At 37.7% G+C, this 22500-nt stretch overlaps 1 protein-coding gene across 1 annotated transcript in view; it reads right to left on the reverse strand.

Moving 5' to 3' along the window:
- The window catches only part of LOC144452544 (uncharacterized), a 25128-nt gene extending 4707 nt beyond the window's left edge, over nt 1–20421 (reverse strand). The window contains exons 1-14 of the mRNA XM_078143646.1: nt 20095–20421; nt 15802–16074; nt 14997–15125; nt 11598–11764; nt 9383–10234; nt 8339–8494; nt 7246–7839; nt 6643–6892; nt 5666–5839; nt 4725–5026; nt 4057–4237; nt 2567–3834; nt 1368–1889; nt 647–818 (exon numbers count right to left, since the gene is read on the reverse strand). Coding sequence (XP_077999772.1) covers nt 647–818; nt 1368–1889; nt 2567–3834; nt 4057–4237; nt 4725–5026; nt 5666–5839; nt 6643–6892; nt 7246–7839; nt 8339–8494; nt 9383–10234; nt 11598–11764; nt 14997–15125; nt 15802–16066 — 5032 coding nt within the window. The 5' untranslated portion in view covers nt 16067–16074; nt 20095–20421. The remainder of the gene's footprint in view (nt 1–646; nt 819–1367; nt 1890–2566; nt 3835–4056; nt 4238–4724; nt 5027–5665; nt 5840–6642; nt 6893–7245; nt 7840–8338; nt 8495–9382; nt 10235–11597; nt 11765–14996; nt 15126–15801; nt 16075–20094) is intronic.
- Nucleotides 20422–22500: the final 2079 nt, after the last annotated feature.

Here is a 22500-nt window from a genome sequence, read left to right on the forward strand (position 1 = left end):
TGGTACGTACTTATTGATTTCCACCCTGACTAAAGAATAATTATTATTATTGGGGAATTATTTAGTTAGTTGCATATTGTTTCTAAAATGATCCTTAACCTGAAATGTAAAATGTCACTGACATTATGCCTTAATTGAAATCAGTATCTTTAGGGTTAAAGGGGAAAACCACTCCAGGTAATACAGACATTTTCAAAAACTTTGGGTTGTGAAGTCATTTCATGATTTCACATCACAAAAATCTCAATCCTTTGCCAAACATCAAATTGAAACTCATTTCACCTCTATCCTTTAAGTGGTGCACCATTGCCCCATGGGTAGTATACATGAATATTTATTAGATGAATAATGCATATTCACAGCTATTTACCTGAAGGAAATAAACTCTTAGCGGTTATGAATAATCAATGTTCATGCAAATTTGAGAGATGTGAAATCATAAAATGTTTCTTCAGAACCCAAAGTTTATGAAAATACCTTTAAATGCTGGAGTGGTGTTCCCTATAAAGCTAAACTTCTCAACGTTTCTGACTCAACATTTTATGAGAGGTTTTTTATTCTTGTTTGATATATCAATGTCTTTATATAATGTGATACTGATATGATATCCTGTACTGTATAATTGACGTCATGAAAAAACACTTACCCGCTTTACTATGTTGATTATGTGAACGAACTACTGAAATATAAGACCAACCCAGATCTAACACCAACTGTACCAGAACGTCTGCAAGCTGGTCATCACTAGGAACAGTTCGAAGGAAATAGGGATACACATCTTGGTTGCTTAACAAGGAAGTTGTTGCCCCGTAACTCACCTGAAAATTGAAAGCGCGACAATCGGTCATGAACTTGACAGAATCTTTCCCAAATATGCAACCAATTAATATGGATTTAGTAATCCCCTAAATTCATAAATATGGGTCTATGGAGTTTACAAGATTTGGATAACATTAAATTGCATACTTCAATCTCGTTTTAATGTTTAATACATCAAACGATATTTTCTTTAAGGATGTGAGCACCTCTCTCCCAAGAGTCTGGTGAGGGGTTTGCATTATGGGGTTCAAAATTAAGGTAGGAAGGTTCCGGGTTGCCCGGGAGAAACCTGCCTTGTTCCGATGGAGTCAAACTAAATGACGTTCTTCTTACTTACAGCATAAAATATAATCAAATACAGACTATAGCTCTTGAACCCCGGCCACAGTTCTAAGAGGTAAGTGTCATAACAGCTCGGCCACCCTCAACATCTACCTTCAATATGTTTTGTCTATTTTATTCTCTCCGTATGGTGTTTCTGTGTAAGTGAGGTTTTAAGTGATAAATCTATATGATAAAACCTATATGATAAAACCTTCGCGACTTACCATGGTATATTTGTACAAATCAGCTGTTTCTATTGTAACGGATGCAATCTCATCATTCCCAGCTCCCACAACACCAGCAATAACTGGGAATGATGAAGGTGGATAATCCCCATTCAGGAAAAATGCTCCATTGAGCAGAGGAGACAACTCTCTGCCAGCACGAGAAGTGCTTGAACACGTGTCGAATATAACTGTGCCCAAGGTAATGCCAGGCAGGAGGTGCTCATTTGCATTGATATCATCTATAGCGTGCAACATAGTTTCAACATATATTAAACCTTCATCTGTCAAATTACCGCATTCTTTCACGTGATCTCCTTTCTCGTGAACGGCAAATAGTCCAGGGATTAAAAGTTCACCTTGTAGTTCTACATGTCTTGGCAACGAATGAAAGTGCTGAATGCATTCAAGGCATCTCCCACTGCATTCAGATGTTGGTAAGGAAACGACTTCGTTATTAGAATTGTAAACCTTGATGTCTTGAGGATCCAAAGAGAGGTCACCGTATTCCCATCCTCCGACCTATTGACAAAAATAGAGACAATGTTGTTGGAGCATAACTGATTTTGTAATCAGTACTCAAATCAAAACACTCTCCACAAAGATAAAATGGCAACACATCACTTTTGTGATCAGCGTCATAATTAAACTACTAAGTATTTTATCTAGGCTTCGAAGAAGTATCCCCATAAAAACGCAACTTAGCTACCGAGCAGTCCTTACTTATCAACACTTGCATTCCAATCCTATCTGCATACCAAGGATAGAAACACTTTGCCTTGGAGAATTGCATCTAGACATCCAAAGGAGATGTCCCCATCACTTGTTATTCAGCTTTGAAAAAATATTCTGATTTTCAACAAAAGTACAAAAAACCAACAAACATCTTGGAAAAGTAATGTTATTTCTGATGCAAGTAGTTAGTATACATAAACTATATATATATATATATATATATATATATATATATATATATATATATATATATATATATATATATATATATATATATATATATATATATATATATATATATATATATATATATACCTTAAATGCCTAACTGGAATATGAACAGACTGAGTATAGAACAAATGTAAAATGTAGAAAACGTTCACAGGATATAATAATGGAATGTCAAAAATGAAACCTAAAAATTAAAATGGGAATGAGTTTGTAATCTAACCAAATTAACTCACGTTGATGTACTGTAATGTTCCATTCACTCTTTGAAGGTTCAGAATGTCATATGATGCTGGTCCATTGCCAAACTCATCAAAACTAAACTGTTCACCGCCATGACCATTAAATTGTGCTTCCTTGATCTTCGTATTCAGTATATCTGGATTTTGAACAACTTCTGGACACAGATGGTTAGTTGTGTTCGGACAGAGTTGATTTATTGAAGCCTGCATACCTTTAGCAAACGCCCACACGGAGTTGATGACATAGCCTATGCCAGCCTCTTCTGCGAATCCATCAGAGAGATCCTGTGACCATGGACATGGAGTATCATACGGTTTCGGTATGCCCCAGACGTTTAAAAAACACTCAAAATGGGCCATATACCATTGTTGCCACCAAGGGTTACGTTGATTACTATAGGGTCCTAATGATATGAAATAGTCTTTGAAGTTTTGTGCAGTGTGTTTCTTGAATTGAAGAGTGATGGCACCTTGGGATGTTGAAGTAGCATTCTCGGTAACAAAGAAGCGGTCACCCCATGTGTCAGTTCCGAACCATTGGATATCCCTCAGTCCTTTCCTCTCGGCAGCTTGGAGAAGTTTTCCTGTGTGTACATCACTGGTAAAGAGTACTCCTACCTTTGATTGTACCTGGGCTTCGAGAGAATCAACTAACGAATCAAAATGCGATTGGATGGCACCCATGTCTACTCGGAGATTCGCTGCAATGCAAATACCTTTATCCTTTGCTAAACGAGTGAATTCTTGCAGCATACCAAGACCATACTCATTGTCCGAATACACTACCGATACGTACTTCCAGTCCAGAGATTTCAAAACGTCGGTCAGAGCTTCTGCTTGGTAAATATCTGATGGTACCGTCCTCACGAAGTACTTAAATTCATCATTATTCAGATCCTTCGCCGTAGCGCCATAACTAATCTGGGTGATCTGCAAAGGCGTCAAAATCTCGGCAACTTCTCTGGAAATGTCACTGTTGCTGCCACCAATCATACCACTGACACGGACACGTGACGGTGGATACCCGGATCGATATTCTACTCCTCCCGTTACAAAATTGGTTGTTTCTCGTACAGCACGTTCAACAAGACCGCAAGTGTCGAAAGCAACGGCGCCAAGTTTTAAGTTCGGGAGAGTCTCGTTATCAGCGTTGACTTCGTCCACAGCAAAGAGAAAGGCTTCAAGAAGCTGCACATTGTAGGCGATAAGTTCATCACTGCAGTCTAAGAGAGATGTTCCTGGAGGATGCATTTCAAACAAACCTGTGAAGTATAAGTTCGTTAAAGTTTAATCAATTTTAGGTATGCTTTTTAAGAAATTAATGTTATAAATGTAAATTAACTTTTCACAAGATATTTTGAATACATAATCACAGATGTGATGTCATTGAGGTTCATTTCAGCACAATTTCAGGATAAACAACCCCTTAGCACTGAGTTTTATCCTAAAGTGTTGAAAAAAATACATAAGTATGTAGATTTTACCTCCTATCCAAATATCTCCCCCTTTAACTTCGGCTACTTTTGTTCTTTCAATGGCTTTACAGTCATCACAGGCTCCAATACAATCTGATGTAGGCGGCGCTGTTTTCTCACTTCCGTCCGTGTTGTAAAATTTGACTTCACTTGTCATACTAAGTAGAGCAATGTTGTCGTAGGAACCAATCTAAACAAACCAATAATTCAATCAATTAATCAATCAAAATCAATTCACGACATAAACGTGACATCGAACATCAATCAACCACATGGGAGGAAACGAGCGCCTGACTCGGGAAACTATGCATACCGCGCTTGCGTACATGTTTTATCCAAGGTAAAGACAGAAGGACAACCAGGTTCCTATTATTACAAAAAGACGGTCATTAGTCTAAAAAATTAAACTCTTTAAGTTGATGCACGTCCTAAAATGCTTCTAAAGTGCCACTCAAGGAAATAAAGGCATTTCCGTGAACTTTGGGTTCTGGGGAATAACTTCGTGGTTTTGCATCACGTACATTACGCGCGATTTCAGAGAGACATCAAGTTGAAGTTGTCCCTGGAGTGGTGTCCCCCTTTAAGATCCTTTAACCTTTCCAAATGTACAATTTACAAAAGTTCTGTAGAGTTTGGTGTCATGAAACACAAAATTTTTTATAAAAAAAAATATTTACCTTAACATATTTGAAATCGCTCCCTTCTGGAATAAAATTGTAGATGTCGAAAGCACCACCGTCATCTCCCTGATAGTTAAAAGAGATTGTCGTTCCATCACCAGCTAAACTTTCAAAGTTCACTCTCTTCAGCTCTTCAATTAGATTTTCTCCATCTGTTTTCGACATATCTGAACAGACTTTGTCCGCTGTGTAACACACTGCATGTAGATCGTCTAGTGCGTACGCAAAAGTGCCGACTGCATCCATGACATTTGCAGCAACGTTAAGTGGAATGTCTTCTGCTGTTAAAGTGAGGTCATCTGTAATAAATTTCACAAAACCAAAATTGTCTAAACATAGGAATGTTATCATTTTTGTTGGTTTTAAATAGAACACACGAACCGATTACAGTCTTACCAGTTGAATAGCAGCCATCTAATCTCATTTCATCTCTCTACCTGCATGACTCTCGGTCTGTCTCTTTTCTCCCTGTCTCGGCCTTTTTGTTACATTTGTCACAAAATGTCTCAGCTGTCTGTCTGTCTGTTTCTCGCCCTCTGTCTCTCACTTTATCCGTTATTGTTGTTACGTCACGTTTATAAAGGTGTGTAATGCCTGTCTGTCTGTCTGTCTGTTTGTCTGTCTGTATGTATGAATGTCTGCCTCAGTGTGTATGTATGTATGTATGTATGTATGTATGTATGTATGTATGTGTGTGTGTGTGTGTGTGTGTGTGTATGTATGTATGTATGTATGTATGCATGCATGCATGCATGCATGCATGCATGCATGTATGTATGTGTGTGTGTGTGTGTGTGTGTGTGTGTGTTTGCCACTCTGAACTATTTAATTCGGCTCTTGCACTAATACTCTGCGTAAAGTTACTAAGAACATTGTAAAATCTGAAGAAAATAAGTCTATAAGTCCGCTTTCTCTGGTCTGTACATAACCATGCTTACCTGTGCATTCTACAGTGTAATTAGATGATTCATAACCAGGTAATTTACATTGGAATTTCTGCATCCAAAACTCACTAAACAAACGATTCCTCACGTTGTCGCCTGGTTTCATATTCGTCAAGTGAGTAACAAACTGAGGAGCTTGGCGTTGACGAGCAGTCAACGTTACAGATCCTGTAGGAAACAAATGTAATTTAAGGTTTCAACGTACAACCATTTTGTCTTTCGAAAAGAATGAATCCTACGGAGTATGAAGCACTGTCAGGTCGTTAGAATAATAAGACATTCTGACTGTAATGCGACAAGTATCTTGAATGAAATAACTTTTTGATTTAAAATATTCTCCAAATTTGGTATATCTCCTTGAATCTGAGGGAGTGTGATTTAGAAGTAGAGTTAACAAAATTAGTGTTAGCACGTACATATGCATATCAGTTAATCAAAAAATATTATCTGATATTAAGATAACGATTAATTAATTTTGTTGATGTTGTTGTTGACAATATGTTCAGTCAGTTTTATATTGGATTACACAGACACGCACATACATACAAACACATACATACATACATACACACATATGTATACATACATACATACATACATACATACATACATACATACATACATACATACATACATACATACATACATACATACATACATACATACATACATACATGCTGTTACATACATACACACATATGTATACATACATACATACATACATACATACATACATACATACATACATACATACATACATACATACATACAAACACATACATACATACATACATACATACATACATACATACATACAAACACATACATACATACATACATACATACATACACACATATGTATACATACATACATACATACATACATACATACATACATACATACATACATACATACACACACATACATACATTGGCAAAATGGACATCGGGTGGTCAACTATCATACGTACCTCTGGCCACGTCTATTAGCTCGCTCGGAATCGATAACTGACCCCATGTATCTGTACCCATAAGAAAAAACGACCCTTCCGCGTTGTTTCGTTTTATAGCTTTTAGCAGTGCTACAACCAATGCCTCTGTTCCCATGACAACCACGCCCTTTGCGTTGGGACGTTTAAGTAGTTTTTCGATAATTGTATCCATGTCTGAGTCGTCTTCCGGTGAATCTACTTTGAGGTATTGAGTTAAACAAATACCGGACTGGAATAAATGTAAAGAAGAATATTAAAGTTTACTTATCGAATGTTTGCCAGCTTTTGATACCACGCTAAAGCTGTGCTAGCTGCAACTAAACGTGTTTTGAAATTGTTTTGATAGATACAATGATTTACTTGCAATAGTGTACATTCTGGACAGTATTGAGTAAGCTTTGCACGTGGGTAAACATATCTGTACAGTTGTACACATAATATAATACAATAAATCCAATCAAATTGTTTTTAGGTCCGCACCCAATAAATCATTTTCACGGTCAAAACAGGTGCCAAATATAGTCTTGCGATGCCATTGATTTCAGTAATAACGTAATTGTGAACCAAACACTTGTAACTTACCATTGGGGCTTGTTGTCTCAGCACACTTGCCCCATCCCATCCAAAGCTATTGTCACTGAACACTGCCTGTATGTACGTCCAGCCTACTTTGGCCATTACTTGAACAATGGCGGCAATTTGGATTGTCGATGGGGGCACTGTTCGTAAGAAGTTGGGATAAGTCCATGTATTACTCAAAGCAGTGGCAGTCGCTTGGTAACTTATTTCAGGAACGGTATAGACCTGAAGAATCTCACTGACTGCTTTACATACATCATTGTCAGCACCCCCTATAACACCATAGATGTATTCTGTGTTTCCCGTATCAGCACTCATTCTCTCACCGGATCCACTGCTACCAAACTCCGCTGTGCTCAGGAAACGAAGAGTCTCGTGTGATGCCACTTCTGGACTGTAGCACGAATCTATAGCCTCCATGCCAAGCTGTATGGTTGGCAATATACTATAGTCTTGATTGACTTTATCAAGTGTGTACAACATCGCCTCTAATGCCATAATGCCCTCTGCATTGATGACTCCACATTCGTGATCTGTGGTCCCTTTATGGTGGAGTGGAAACAAGCCGCCGAGGATAATGTCACCAGATATGTATATCTAAGAAAAAAGGTTTATTTTATTAGACTCGTGAGAAGTTCTGTTGGTAGCAGGTGAAACTTTGCGTGTATGGCGCGAAAATAATGACCGAGGCAGTAGCGAGGGTGGCGTACAAATTCTGTTCTGACTTTGATTCAGAGAAATTGGTATGGGACTTATGGATTTTTAGGGGATAATTCTCGGTCTTAGTATGTGATTTAATTGTAACGGTTTCAAACTTTGGCTCCCAACTCTATCCCACCCCAAATATCTCGGGGTATAACGTTTTTTCTTGTACGTTGCCCGTACGCTATAAAGCTCCATTTGCCCGGCAACTATCCGGGATGTTTTTGAAAGAGTGGCGAGAATGCATGTTGTGGATAAGTAGCAATATACGACCAAATACTGTGCCTTACTACCACTTATTTTGTTCTGACAATAACAGTTCTATATCTCAAAAACATTTATCCAATTCCCCAGGTAAAAAAAAATTAAAAATTGTAACCAAACGTAAAATTACCTTATCTTCTCCCTGTTCTCCACAGCTATCGTCGATGCAATTCGGAGACAAACATACAGATGTCGGCAGATCTGAGCCATGTCTCTCGACACCATCGACCCACATTGATATGTCATTTGTCATTAAGTTCAGAGTTCCCGAAGTCCAGTTACCAACCTGTTTTTTTTAAAAACAATAACAATAAAATTTCAGTAAGAAACACAAATCGTTTATACAGCAAAGTAAAATAAAATCCCAACCTACTTACCAGTTCCTCTGAGGCCGGCCATGTTATCGGAAACACACAATTACTTTTTTCACCTTATATCCTATAGAGCTAGCATGAGTGAGAGGATAAAAACAAACGAACATTTAACGAAACAATTCTGGTGTTACATGTTATTATTGGCCAGGTTAATGTCACAGTCACGGGTCTTTCATTACAACTGTTATAATGTCATTAAAGTGGCACAAGCTGACGTCATAAAAATAGTCATTAAAGTGGCACAAGCTGACGTCATAAAAATAATGTCATTAAAGTGGCACAAGCTGACGTCATAAAAATAATGTCATTAAAGTGACAGAAGCTGACGTCATAAAAATAATGTCATTAAAGTGACAGAAGCTGACGTCATAATTTTTTTTTCAGGTGAAAGTGCTTGCATAAAACCTCGATTAAAATCACCCTGGCATAATGTTAATGTCTATGCATGCCCTATTACGATTGTCTTCTGGCATTGTTAGAACAACTGATTGCATTGTTAGGGAGATTTCCTCGATATTTCATACGTATAATAAATTACGTCATCGGATTGTTTTTAAGTAATAATCTTAATGCCAGGTTAGAGTTCAGGTAATTGGAAATGATGGTCAAGTTTGCTTCATATGTAGAATACTGCGAATACTTTTTAAATATGCACCAAATACTACGCCTAAAAACTCAACTCATACCACAGGGAGCAGCGAGCATGTAATTGATTGGTCGATCGATTCGGATCAATCAATCACATGCTTGCTGCTCCCTGTGCTTGTACCCTTTAATGTAGTAAATAGTAACACTCTTACTTGTTTAAATACACTTCCATCGTAATGTTCAATCCTATACATTGCAGTAATTTCACCTTGCTCATAGCTGACATCCTCACCACTCGTAGACTGGGGTTTATCAATTTTGATATTTTTTAACTTTGCTAGTATTTGGTCCTTGTCGATAATTTGCATCGCTTGACATATACCGTAGAAGCTGACGCCACATAGTTCATCGTGGATTTCTTTGACAGCCTGTAGGAATGTCTCCACGGCGTTCAAAATCGGTGATACATACTCGTGCTGCTGATAGCTTGCCTGGTGTGCAGTAATGACGGTTTGGTCGCAAGCCCGACTGTACTTTGACTCACCGGGAAGATTACACTGGTACTTTTCCCGCCAGTATTCTGCAAACCATGGATTGGCAATCTCGTCATTTGATTCCGGAGTAAGTGCTTTATAATAGGTCTCGAAGTCATCGACTTTATTTACCAAAGTTTGAGGCACGACGCCTAAAAGACCACGAGTAGCGTTTTGGGCTTGTTGTTTTAACTGAATCTTGTTTGATATCCCTTCGTAGCTGAAAAGAAACTGGAAGTTCGCTGATGATATGCGTTGAGAGGCTCGCAGTAATCGCGCAGCGTGTGACTGGGTCACGAAAGCAATCACGGCTTTCGCATTTGGTTTTTTCATAAAGTCATCCCGTAAGAAACTGTCAAAGGGAGCATCTATACTTGTTCCTTTCTTAATTGATAGTTGACTAGCAAGGCATATATCATGATCACCAATCATGTCTTTGAAAGCTTGGAACGCCCTCTCGTGGTCATCATCTCCTGTGTAAATAGCATTAACATAGTACCAACCAAGCCTCTTCATAATGTCGATCATAGCCTTGAAGATAAAAATATCGATATGTCTCACTCACAAGAAAAAATAGATGTTGTCATGCCTATAGTATATATATATAATTACGTTTCTAACGACCCATGGGTATTCAAAGTAAAAAAAATGGTCAATGAAATCCACCTCACCAAGTATCAGTTATGTACAGAAAATCGTGTCATTCTATACCTCAATGTTTTGTTAAAGTTGAATTAGCCACTCCAGGAAATATAGATATTGTCATAAACGTTGGAGTCTGGAGAGTCAGTTTATGATTTCACAATATCGCGCAAATATCGCATGATTACCAAAAAACAACAAATTGAAACAGTTACGCTATTTCACCGTCATTGTTATCGTAGTGGTCCACTATTGCCTCATGAGAGTATAGACTTAGCAGACATGTGTATATATGCATTAGATGAACAATGAATATTCATGACACCACAGATAATTATCTTCAGGCTTATAGTCATTGTTCTCGTAGTCGTCCACTGTTGCCTCATGAGAGTGTAGACATGTGCACATATGCATTAGATGAACAATGAATATTCATGACACCTAACGGATAATTATCTTCAGGCTTATAGTCATTGTTCTCGTAGTCGTCCACTGTTGCCTCATGAGAGTGTAGACATGTGCACATATGCATTAGATGAACAATGAATATTCATGACACCTAACGGATAATTATCTTCAGACATGTAGTCATGAATATTCATTGTTCATCTATTGCATATGTATGTCTGTTAACTCCCGTGAGGCAACAGTGGACAAATTGAACTGCTAGAAGAATAGAGGTGAAAAGTAGTTTCAATTTGATGTTTATTGGCAATCGAGCGAAATTTATGTGAAGTGAAATTAAATGACTCACGAGAACCAAAAACTGACGAAAATACCTCTATTTCCTGGAGTAGTGATCCCCTTTGAAGTAGACAAAATGACTGCAAAGTTGATTCAATTTGCTAAATGCCGCCTATCAAATTATACAAATACAACCCATAACACCAAAGTAAAGCGTTTTCCGCATGTACCACAATCATTTATAGCATCCATATCAAGTACAACCCATAACACCAAAGTAAAGCGTTTTCCGCATGTACCACAATCATTTATAGCATCCATATCAAGTACAACCCATAACACCAAAGTAAAGCGTTTTCCGCATGTACCACAATCATTTATAGCATCCATATCAAGTACTGTACTTAGTGTGTTTCCCCCAAAAGCTGATTTTTCGCATTGGCATGGTAACAGAGCAAAAGATGTCACTTAGTTTTACAAATTAAAATTTAACGACACTCTACATTACTGTCTAGCTCGAATACAAAACATTGGGGTTTGTCAGGAGAATGTATGTACATTATGTTACCTTAGCTTGTTGTTTGTCCGATGGCACGGTACGAAGAAGATATGGATATACATCTCCATCACTGAAGTCTGGTGACCTCCCGCCGTAAGTGATTTGCGGCGTCCACGCATCACCAAGCAACGAAGCAACTGCTTTGGTGTCTGTGTTATATCTCCCGGCCACCATTCCTGTATAGATGACATAGGGTTAGGTGATGATTAAGTTCTCTTAAAACATGGTTTATCCCTAATATCTTATTTTACGTACGTAGAGTGCATTCAAGTTTGAGTTGTTCTATGAAAATCACAAAACATGAAACAAAACGTCGTCTGACTCGAAATATGTAAATTAGGTAATTAATGGTAGCTTAATATTTGTATAATACTCCAGTTATAGCTACAACAATGTTCGACCAACTATACCTCTTAAAACTATTAAAACTATTAGTGTACATTTCACCAGTGGAGTAGTCTTCAGGATAGCGACACTGTTGGATATCTAATCTGGTATAAGAAAAACAAAGCTGTATTGTGTTCTAGTCGCTATAACATCAAATGTTGGATTTATTTGTTTATTAGTCTAACTAAAGTGAGAGAGTGTATGTGTGTCATATTATCTGTGTAGTGACAGGCCAGCCTTGGTGTTATCAATAATATGTTTACAATTAAACATCAGGGAGTGAAAGATTACACTGTTACTGTGGATAAATAGAGAAATTAAACTTGCTGCTTGTAGGTAGTTTTAGCACAGCTTGAGACAGGCTAAGAGGTACAGTTGGTAGAACAGTGTTGTAGTGCATCGTACAGTAAACAAGTGTGTTAAATCATAGACAGTGGAGGGCCCCTCCACTGTCTATGGTTAAATGTATATATGGAGTTAGGTTTGTGGGACTGAAATCACTTTAAAATCGGTAAACAACCGGATTTCTTGACATTCACGCGAGACTAATAACCGTAGTTAGTAGAACTAAATCGGTTCGTGAAACATCCATTATAATGAATAATTAATTGTTTTGTTTACAAAATAATCACTCTGTCTTTGAAATATATTGTCAAAACGACATTAAGCGACACGCTGATTAGAAACACCAGGAAACGAGTCGTTATTCTTAATAAAACACAGCAGTACTTTGATACCTTCGGTATGGTGAAAATTCGTTTTTCACATTTCCCACAGTACGGCGAAAGCAAACAGGAACCGTTTTAGAATTGTAAAGTGCCCGGGTACGAGGTCACCAACTCGGACGTGCCTGCTGCAATGCGCAGGTACGGAATACTTAGACACCCTCCACTTTACAGTCGGTCAATTTGGTCATTTTAGATAATGTAAGTATATATGTGTGCGAGAGATGGATCTATATCTCTGTAGACACTATTTATATAATTTAACTTGTTTATATATTTTATTTTTATCTGCTTTTTGTCAAATAAACAGACTTGTCTTTTATGAGATGTAATGGCAAAGGTTTTTAAATTGTTTATGCTAAAATAAAACCTTGCCTATTTGAGTTGCATTGCCAGTATGTTGGAAAATAATTGAAAAAAATAACACTATGGAATTCGTTAATCTGACGAAGATAGAGATGGGCGCAGAAAGTTGAACGCTACTTACTAAACTGAATTGCTTGTTGATTTTTTTTTGTAGTTTAACTACATTTGTAATTTAACCTCCTCTTCCCGTTCAAATATTTCAAATGTAGGTTAAAATGTTGTTCGACTTGAAAAGGGGTACGGGTCCTAGAATCTATGGTAAGGACGCGATCCCACCGCTGCCACCACAATGATGATTTTAAATACATTGATTGTATCCCAATACTACCACCAGGGTGAATTTGTGTGAAGGTTCTGCAATAATTAATTCCCGTGTTTGGATAGCCTCTCCTCACACCACAATTACAAAGTGTAAAAATAAATTGTAAAAATATATTCACTGCATGGTTGTCAGCAGCATTTCGACCCATATGTTCTGATGTACAGTAGTAGCAGTGTGTTGCAGCAGAATATAACACTGGTGGCAGCGATGGGATACCAATATTACAAAAATAATGCAAACTTAGATAACACTCAATGAGTGAACTTGAAACGTAAAATGTGACCCTCCCCTAATTCAATTTTCTAAAATATGCCCCCCCCCCCGATTTGTAATCTTAACGGCCCTCTTATAACTTGATGTTAGAGTGACCCAGCCTGCCATTAATATACCGGGATCGTTGAGAAACTGTACATACTGTTTCTGACATGCATGACCCTGTCAACACTATCATAACTATATGATGATTGCAAGGCATACACAGGCACACCATGAATACGAGTTGAAAGTAAGTATTTATTTAGATAGGAAAATTGGTGTTTTCTTAAGATGGATGTGTAACTTGAACGGTACCAAGATTCCGAACTTCAAATTTACGATAGATTTATGTTGACAATAAATTTCAGTTAAATCTATTAGTCTGGTCTGTCCATGACAAAACAAAACAAATATTTGATGAGAAGTGACGATTCAATTTCATAAGTGTGTGCTAACTTAGTACCATTCGATAACATTGCATGGGGAAACAGATTATTGATTTTGAGATGGGCTGCACAATGTTTCACTCCAGTTTGTAGCTTTGACAAACATCTTGATACTTTGGAAGCCCATGTAACCAAAGTTCTCTCTTGATATTTTCAATATACTTTCTTGAGGCAAATAAAAAACAATTCTTGAAAGAAAGGGTCGCATGTAGTGCCATCTATGTAATATAAAACTTGTAAATATAATTTTCAGGTTTTAATTTTGAGATATCGCGACTTTTCGCTCAGATCTAGGAAGACTAAGTTTTAAACTGTTTTTGTCTTTAAATTGTTTTTGTTCCGAGTTCAAAGTACAAATGAAAAAGTACAAAAAAGAAAAGTAAAAGTTCCCAGTACATATTTTTTTTCAGAAAAATAATGATGAAAACGACAATCCAGAGAGGTGACATTTGTCGTCAATTTTGTTTCTCTGATGAATTGCTCGGTTTTCATCTTACCGTGGTAGATAGATTTCTTTAGAGTAATTAATAAATGGTTTAAAAGCAAAGAAAAAGAAAAAGAAGGCCACTAAAATAATTTATTTAGCTGTAAATTGTTGTTTGGAAAATTAAATTTTCAACACTACACTACATTATCACTAGATGCGTGCAGAACTCCAATCTGTCTTAAATACATCTCGGTGTCCTGGCCTGAGATCCAGAGTGGTTTAAAACGGTGCATTTATACACGTAGGCTATGTATAAAAGTACGCCCGTCGTCTCACGGAACAAGTTCAGTGACTTTGTAGGATACCTCCTGGGGGTATCATAAACCAGCTGGGCGTTTTTCACGTGTGCTATTACCCAGATTACTGATAACTCAGACTAGTGATCGAAACTACACCTAGTAATTGATAGAGTCTACTCACCAATTCGAAGTTTACTAGTGGAGCACGCGTTACCCTCTCCATCAATCAGCTTAATTTTATCGCTAAGATAACGGATACCACGGTCCACTGATATCGATTCGGAATGACATGAGTCCCATGCTTCTAAACCTATAAGAGAAAGATGGACGTAAAGAAGGGCGATTTCAATAAGTGTTGACGCCAAGTAAATATAGTGAGACTCGTAAAATTCAAGGAGATGAGATGCGGGGATAGTAAAACACCAATGGGGCGTGTTCGTTTACAAGAATTATAACACAACATTGTACAGTAAAAACACAGCATAGTGTAATGTAATACAGTACAGTACAGTGTACTGCAAAACAGTATAGTACATTATGATACAGCACATCTAAACACAATACAGCATAATATAAGATCCCGTTTCACATTACCTTTTTGCCGTTGGAATGTGACTATTCAGGAGCGCTTTTTTAGTAAAGTGACCAATAAAAAGACAAGACAACAATGGGGACAAAGGGACGGGTACAAAAAACAACTGAGGTTTCAAAAAGATCAGATCTCACTTAATCGTATTGCAGAAGGACAAAAGCATTTTTTACAATGTATCAAACGCACAAAGCGAAACAACACAACACAACACAACACAACACAACACAACACAACACAACACAACACAGCTCTAAACTTATGCACAGCACAGAAGTCTGTGTGGTTGTATCAAACAGAGCTAGTGAGCACGAACATGAAACGGGCGGTACATCATAAGACTAGTCTGTGAAAAAATAAAAATTACCAGTGAATATTGTGTAAAATTTCTACCTACCGACAGATACACCAGGAATGCTGTAATGTTGGTTCTGTCTACTAAGAGCAAACAAGGCGGCTTCTAAAAGTTGAATCGACTCAAAATTCTGTATGTGACTGAGACATTGATCATTAGAAGACCAATGAAACGGGAATAGAAAGCCAAGGATAACTTCACCATCAATCATTCCTTTCTTAGGTTCACTGCATGTCTGCGTGTCAACACAGTGGTGGAAGAGGAACGCGATTAAGAGTACAAAGATGACAGTCTTGGTTGTCGCCATCCTTAAATCTACAAATATACAAAACATTATCCCACGAGTTATACACAGTACAGTAACGTAACGTCATATCACAAATTCTTAATGAAGACACGAAGTTATGCCATGAACGCGGGGGGAAGGAGGGAGGGAGGGAGGGAGAGAGAGAGAGAGAGAGAGAGAGAGAGAGAGAGAGAGAGAGAGAGAGAGAGAGAGAGAGGGGGGGGAGACAGAGAGAGGGGAGAGAGAGAGGGGGAGAGGGGGGGGAGAGTAGAGACAGACACAGACACAGACACAGACACAGACACAGACACAGAGATCTACCACATGCAATATTAGTTTTAGTTTTGTGTCTATTTTAGTTTTGCCGATAGCTCGATTTCCGTAGTAGTATGGCCATAAAACATCTTATCTTCTCCCTCGTTGTTACAGCATACAACCCATCCCTCGTGGGGAATCGAAACAGTGACGTGTCCGTGATATTGTACAGTTGTAATAATATGTAATGGGAATATCTATCGATAAACTTGCACCTCCCCAACAACAGATTATCACATTTTAGAATGTGTCCAACAGAAAATGATCGTAGGCTGGTTGTTTGATAATTTGATGATATAAACTACGTGGCTATCGCGATCGTAGGAATGCACCATTAAAAGTCAAAATTACCGATTATATGTTTTTGTTTATGCTGGAGTTTGATTTTTGAGAGTTGTGTCGACCTTTATGACATCTAGTTATCACTTAAGGTAATTCTAAATACTGCTGCCACATATTGTCTTTTATAGAGAGTAGCTGTACTGTATTATATACGTACTATATACTATATGTACTATACATTTTTTCCCATCAGACAACTGAAAACTTGTAAAAATACCAATAATTAGACCTTGAACATATTGATTCGAGGTTGATTTCATCCATAAGTAGTACCGTAACAGGTTGAAATCGTGATCGCCGTTGAGGGCGCTGATTTTTGGTGCGGACCCAAAACTCAATTTGATTGAATTTATTGTACCATATTATGTGTACAGCTACACAATTATATGTTTACCCATAGGCGTTACTGTGCATGGTGTACAATATTATAAGTAAGGATTATATCTTACCAAAGGGTTTTTTTAAAAAATATTTCAGTCGGATCTCGGTACAGAAACGTTGATGCATGTAATAAATAGGACGACGAGTAAATCATGCATAGTTGGCGGCGGACGGTTTCATTTTTTTTGCCTTGGGAATTATCATCTTTTTGTGGCGGGCCTGTGGTTTTACTTCGATGAAAAACTACTATTTGAATCCTTAGGTTGACTTTCACAAGGCGGAATTCAAACGAGAAACTGTAAATGAAAATGCCGGATCCCGGCGGTGTTTAAGTATGCCCATGGTAAGCCTGATAATATGTACCAATAAAGCATAAATCATCAACTCGTTCTCTCCCTACTAAATGATGGTTATTGCAAACGGAGAAGAGTGTAAACAAAGTTTAGAATTTCGATCATATACAGCCACAGCTGTCACAGCGTTAAAGTTGTTATCGTAGAGTATCGTTTATGAAATAAGCTGGTGCCATCAACATATCTGGCATCATAGACATCATTTCTCGTACCCACATTGTCATTCAACAAGAGATTTGTTTTATCCGCAAAGGCGAAACAAAAGTAGTGAGGGCATGATCGCTGCATGCTTCAGTAGCCCTGTGATTGGTTGAAAACCTCACCAGGTGTCATCTGTATGTTGTTAGCTTGAAAAGGCACGTAAAGGTGGCCACAGTTCAACTAGTTTATCGAAGTTTAGTGTAATATCATTTTCGCTTCCCAAAGCTAACTCTTGTCTGCTCCTCTCTGGTTTTTATATCCTATTCCAAGGATGATAAATTGAACTGCTCGTCCGGAACCTACACTGGACGTACATCTTAATGCATTGCAATCTCTCCTCTGGCCTTACAAAAATATTGTAAAAATACCACACACGAGCCAGGTTGAACGCATGCGAACAAAATATATGGGTTTTATACCCTGGCCTTTCTACATTACGACAACTCGTGTCTACGTCATGAACTGGTTCTACGAAGCGCAACTCCTACATTCCTTGGCTAAACGAAGACAAAGTTTGGGAATGGTATCTAAATATCTCTTATCTATCTATAGTGATTTAACTGTAATAGTATTGTTGCCGCTGAAATTAATAGAATTAAACATGGTGTGCGCAGGATAGGACGTTCCATATAGTCAAGACGACGCCAGATTATATTTTAGGTGACACTGTTCGAATCCTCAGTGAGTGAGTGAGTGAGTGAGTGAGTGAGTGAGTGAGTGAGTGAGTGAGTGAGTGAGTGAGTGAGTGAGTGAGTGAGTGAGTGAGTGAGTGAGTGAGTGGCGCGAGTTCTGTATAGTATTCTGTACATGCTTACTATTGTATGTTGTAGGTTATGTATTTGCACACAAGTAGTATTTAAATAAAACATATTTCAGAAGGTTTATGAGGAATACGACAAAATATAATCTGCGTCTGAATACAGACTAATCTGTGTACTATAAATGTAATACTCAGATTCGAATCTGCAATGAATTGGCAACACGCGTACATTGTAGGAGCGTCTAGTCTATACACACACACGCATTGGGTGAGAATCACTCAATAGTTGGTTTTACCTCATTATAGTGGTCTGAGGTTTTTACTTGTTCGTGTTTTTTACACTGTCCGGGGAATTGAAGTGTAGTGACACTGTGGTTATTTATTGTGTTCTTTGACAGTGTGCCATGTGGCCATCTGCCACACGTGTCGACTTCTTTATGTACCCCCTACTGTTTTATGCACCCATCCATCTAGCCATATTGTCCACGGTTTCACAATTCAATGGACTTTACCGTAATTTTAAACTGTATGCGGGTCGCTTAATAAATTAAACACAGACCATAACGTGTCGCCTTGGTGATTTGCAGTTAAAGTCTACTTCAATTGTCGCGTATATGGCTATATATCCCCCTGGAAATGATAGGTGATGAAGAGTTTCGAGAAGAAACAGTGTGTCATCGAATCACTTACACACTTTGTCTACATGGCGAGGAGCCCTGGAATGATACATGTACGCATCGAGGTCTACACGATGTCTCTACGAAAGGACGAGAACATCGTGGACCATGTAGCGTCTCAATCAAAATAAAGTACACGGCGAGTGGATGAGTCGTACTCGAAAGATACACTCATTACAAATGTAAAACATGCTTCAGTTTACTGTCGAGTTATTCTACAAGGTTTAAGAAAGACCACGAAATTCTGGATCGCTATACATAAAATTTAACAATCAGAGATATTTGTCCACTATCTGTGACATTATTGTACTGGGGAAACGGTTTTATTTCACTGTGTCGCAGAATTGTTTATTGTATCACTTTAGAACGAGTTTACCATTCCCACGGCCACTGATCAAACCTCGGGCACGGTAACACCGACCCTTTTATTGAGAATCTCATATATAATCACCCGGTCATATGGCTTGCATACAAATGGGTCTAAGAGTTGTAGTTTATTTGTCTCGTGTCTCATCGTCTATAGTAAACCGATTTATTTATTGGGAAAGTAACCAGACTGCAACAGTCAAATAGAGCTTGTATAATAAATAATATGTCATTTACGATTAAACAAGTATTCCGTTAACTTTCAAACTATGGTTCCATTCTTATGAGTTGGTGAAACATAAAACGTGGACGATCTCCAAAGTCTGTGTGAGTTTCCCCTGCCTTTTAACTCTGTTTGGTATATTTAAAGCCTTTATATAAATATATAACTCGTTTCTCAAACTATGCCACTTCTGATCGTTTCAAAACGATTCGATTTATATACGAATTTAGCGAGACCTCCACACAATCAATTTGAAGAGGTCGTTTCAGGTCTCAGACAACGCGTTTCTTATTGTGCTGGACTATGACACTGTGTACATTTAGATGTATACTTACGAAAGGCTAAATTCTCGGTTCGCTGACAAGTTCCCACACTACGGTGGTCGGGAACTTTCGTGTCTGAAGATAAAAAAAAATGAGACGTACACTTACCGAGTATAATCTGGTGACAAAGCACCAATTGTCTCAAAATCAAGAAGACACCGTATACCAATAACTGGGAAAACTGACACTGGTATTAGTTCACACGCCCATGTATTCCTAGGTGTAGTCCCGTGAGGTTTCGCCAGGCATGCAACGGCAAACTTTACTTTCAAACATTGATACAATGCAACTCTATGGAAATTGTTGTCCGATTCGCGGATATTTTGGATGATTGTTGGGCACGGGACAGGCGAAACACCACTTTGTCTTACAGCCGTCGTTAATGTAATGGTCGTTGCGTTCGACTGGTTATATGATGATTTAAGTATACGGACACTCCCAGCAGTCCGCCATAGTTGTTATTATTACAGTTTTACATATGAATGTGAAAGATATCGTGTACCCAATGACGATGCCATAGGTTAAGGTCAAACTTTGTGACCTTTCCATGCGCTACTTGAATTACGCAGTAAGTCAGGATTTTTATTCTAACATTTCGTATAAAGCAGTGTTTATAGTAAGTCTATTTTCTATTTTGTCATGGCAAATATCTAGAGGGCAGGTAGCCCTAACCCCAATCCTAACCCTAACCCAGGTAGCCCAACGCCTTATTTGTACACTTGTATTGTCAGCTTAACTATATATGGTAGTCGCACCTGAAGAACGTGTAATACCAATAGTAATCGTTGCACAAAGGTATGTGCTCAACACAAAAGAGTTTGCTTTACACGTGAGTTTATGTACCTGTTTACTTGATTGGTTTACAAAAAATACTCACGTCCCAGCCTACTGTAATGGTCTGAGTTACATTGAAGCTTTGATTAAAGTCCCGCAAGTTGAGTTTATGAGCTATTTAACTCGACTGAAAAGGTTACATAAAACCATAAATTAAACCATACAACAGTACAATGTTAATGTCGGTGCATGCTGAGATTTTCCTGAAATCATATTCTGGCATTGTTCGTCCACTTCAGTGAATAATAGTGGTTTCTGTGACATTTTAGTATACGTATGATAAATGACGTCATCGAATCATTTTTGTATTATTCCTAGATACCAGACTATCTATCTATCTATCTATCTATCTATCTATCTATCTATCTATCTATCTATCTATCTATCTATCTATCTATCTATCTATCTATCTATCTATCTATCTATCTATCTATCTATCTATCTATCTATCTATCAATCAATCAATCAATCAATCAATAAACAAACAAACTGAAATGGGAAATAAAGCGTCACTTCAGTTGATGCTCTTTTACATTCAAAAAATGTATCTTGTTTCTGAATGTATGTAAATGGCTGTAGTATCCTGTATTCACCTTGTGCCTACTATCAATTCCTTTTAAATAATCCATGACAAGTTGCGTCCAACATTATTACAAAAACAATGGACATAAGCAAAAGTACCTATTCACTCTATCTAGCTCTTTTTAAGATTTTAAAGACCGTGTGTCACGAAGTGTACTCCCCTCTTTTGATATGAAAACGAAAGTTTTGATGTTACATAAGCCAGCCACGCCAGTTATTATACCATTGGGTGTATACCTTGTTATATGCTGCAAGATTTGCCTATTTCCATGATTTTGAGATCCCTTATTTTTTAAACGTGTCAAAACTCTAGCCTGAAAAACCACAAATCACGTTTCAGTTGGTTGAGTATTCAGGTAGGTTATGTCGCATAATCAGTCCCCTAAAGTTCAGAGAAGGTGACTAAACTATACACTACAGTATGAGTGACACTTGTGTCATGGGTCACTGGCTTGCTTTTGTTATTTAATCTATTATACATGGTTTTATACCGGTACCATAAGTACCATAGTCACGGGATTCTTACTCATCTTTCAAAAATAGAAGTTGTTGTACGTATTTTATGGAATGTATTTGTAATTGGGTGTATCAATATTGCATAATTTAAGTGTTGTGTAGCTTATTTCTTAGCATTTCTCCAAATTTTGTAATATGGAAGCTTTATTCTTGTCCTTTTGAAATGATAAAAGAAATTTGGGGTCGGCCTTCTTTTTCTCAATGTAATTTATAATCTTTTATTTTCCCATACATAGTATTTGGCGGCCATATTGGATTCCAAAATTGCTCAACGTTATAACATTTTGACCTCTATTTTCAAAAATTCATACGTGACCCCCTGATTTACTTTTTACTTTGAATGAGAACAAGTTTGAGTTTATTATACAAAGTAACAGCAAAGGTTTAAGGAGTTTGTTTCCGAGACGTATTTCTCGTTATAAGTAACATGTTTTGTCACTGATTTACCTCGTGGTTTGATGTAACACAGGCAAATCTTTCTATATTGTCTATAATCCCATCCCAGCGAGGATTCATGATTCAATCTGCAATTTGTAGCGCCAATGGAATTTTTTTTGTTCACGTGCTGTGTTATTGTTTAGT

Source organism: Glandiceps talaboti, chromosome 22, assembly GCF_964340395.1.
Source record: "Glandiceps talaboti chromosome 22, keGlaTala1.1, whole genome shotgun sequence".
In the NCBI taxonomy this organism is placed as follows: domain Eukaryota; kingdom Metazoa; phylum Hemichordata; class Enteropneusta; family Spengelidae; genus Glandiceps; species Glandiceps talaboti.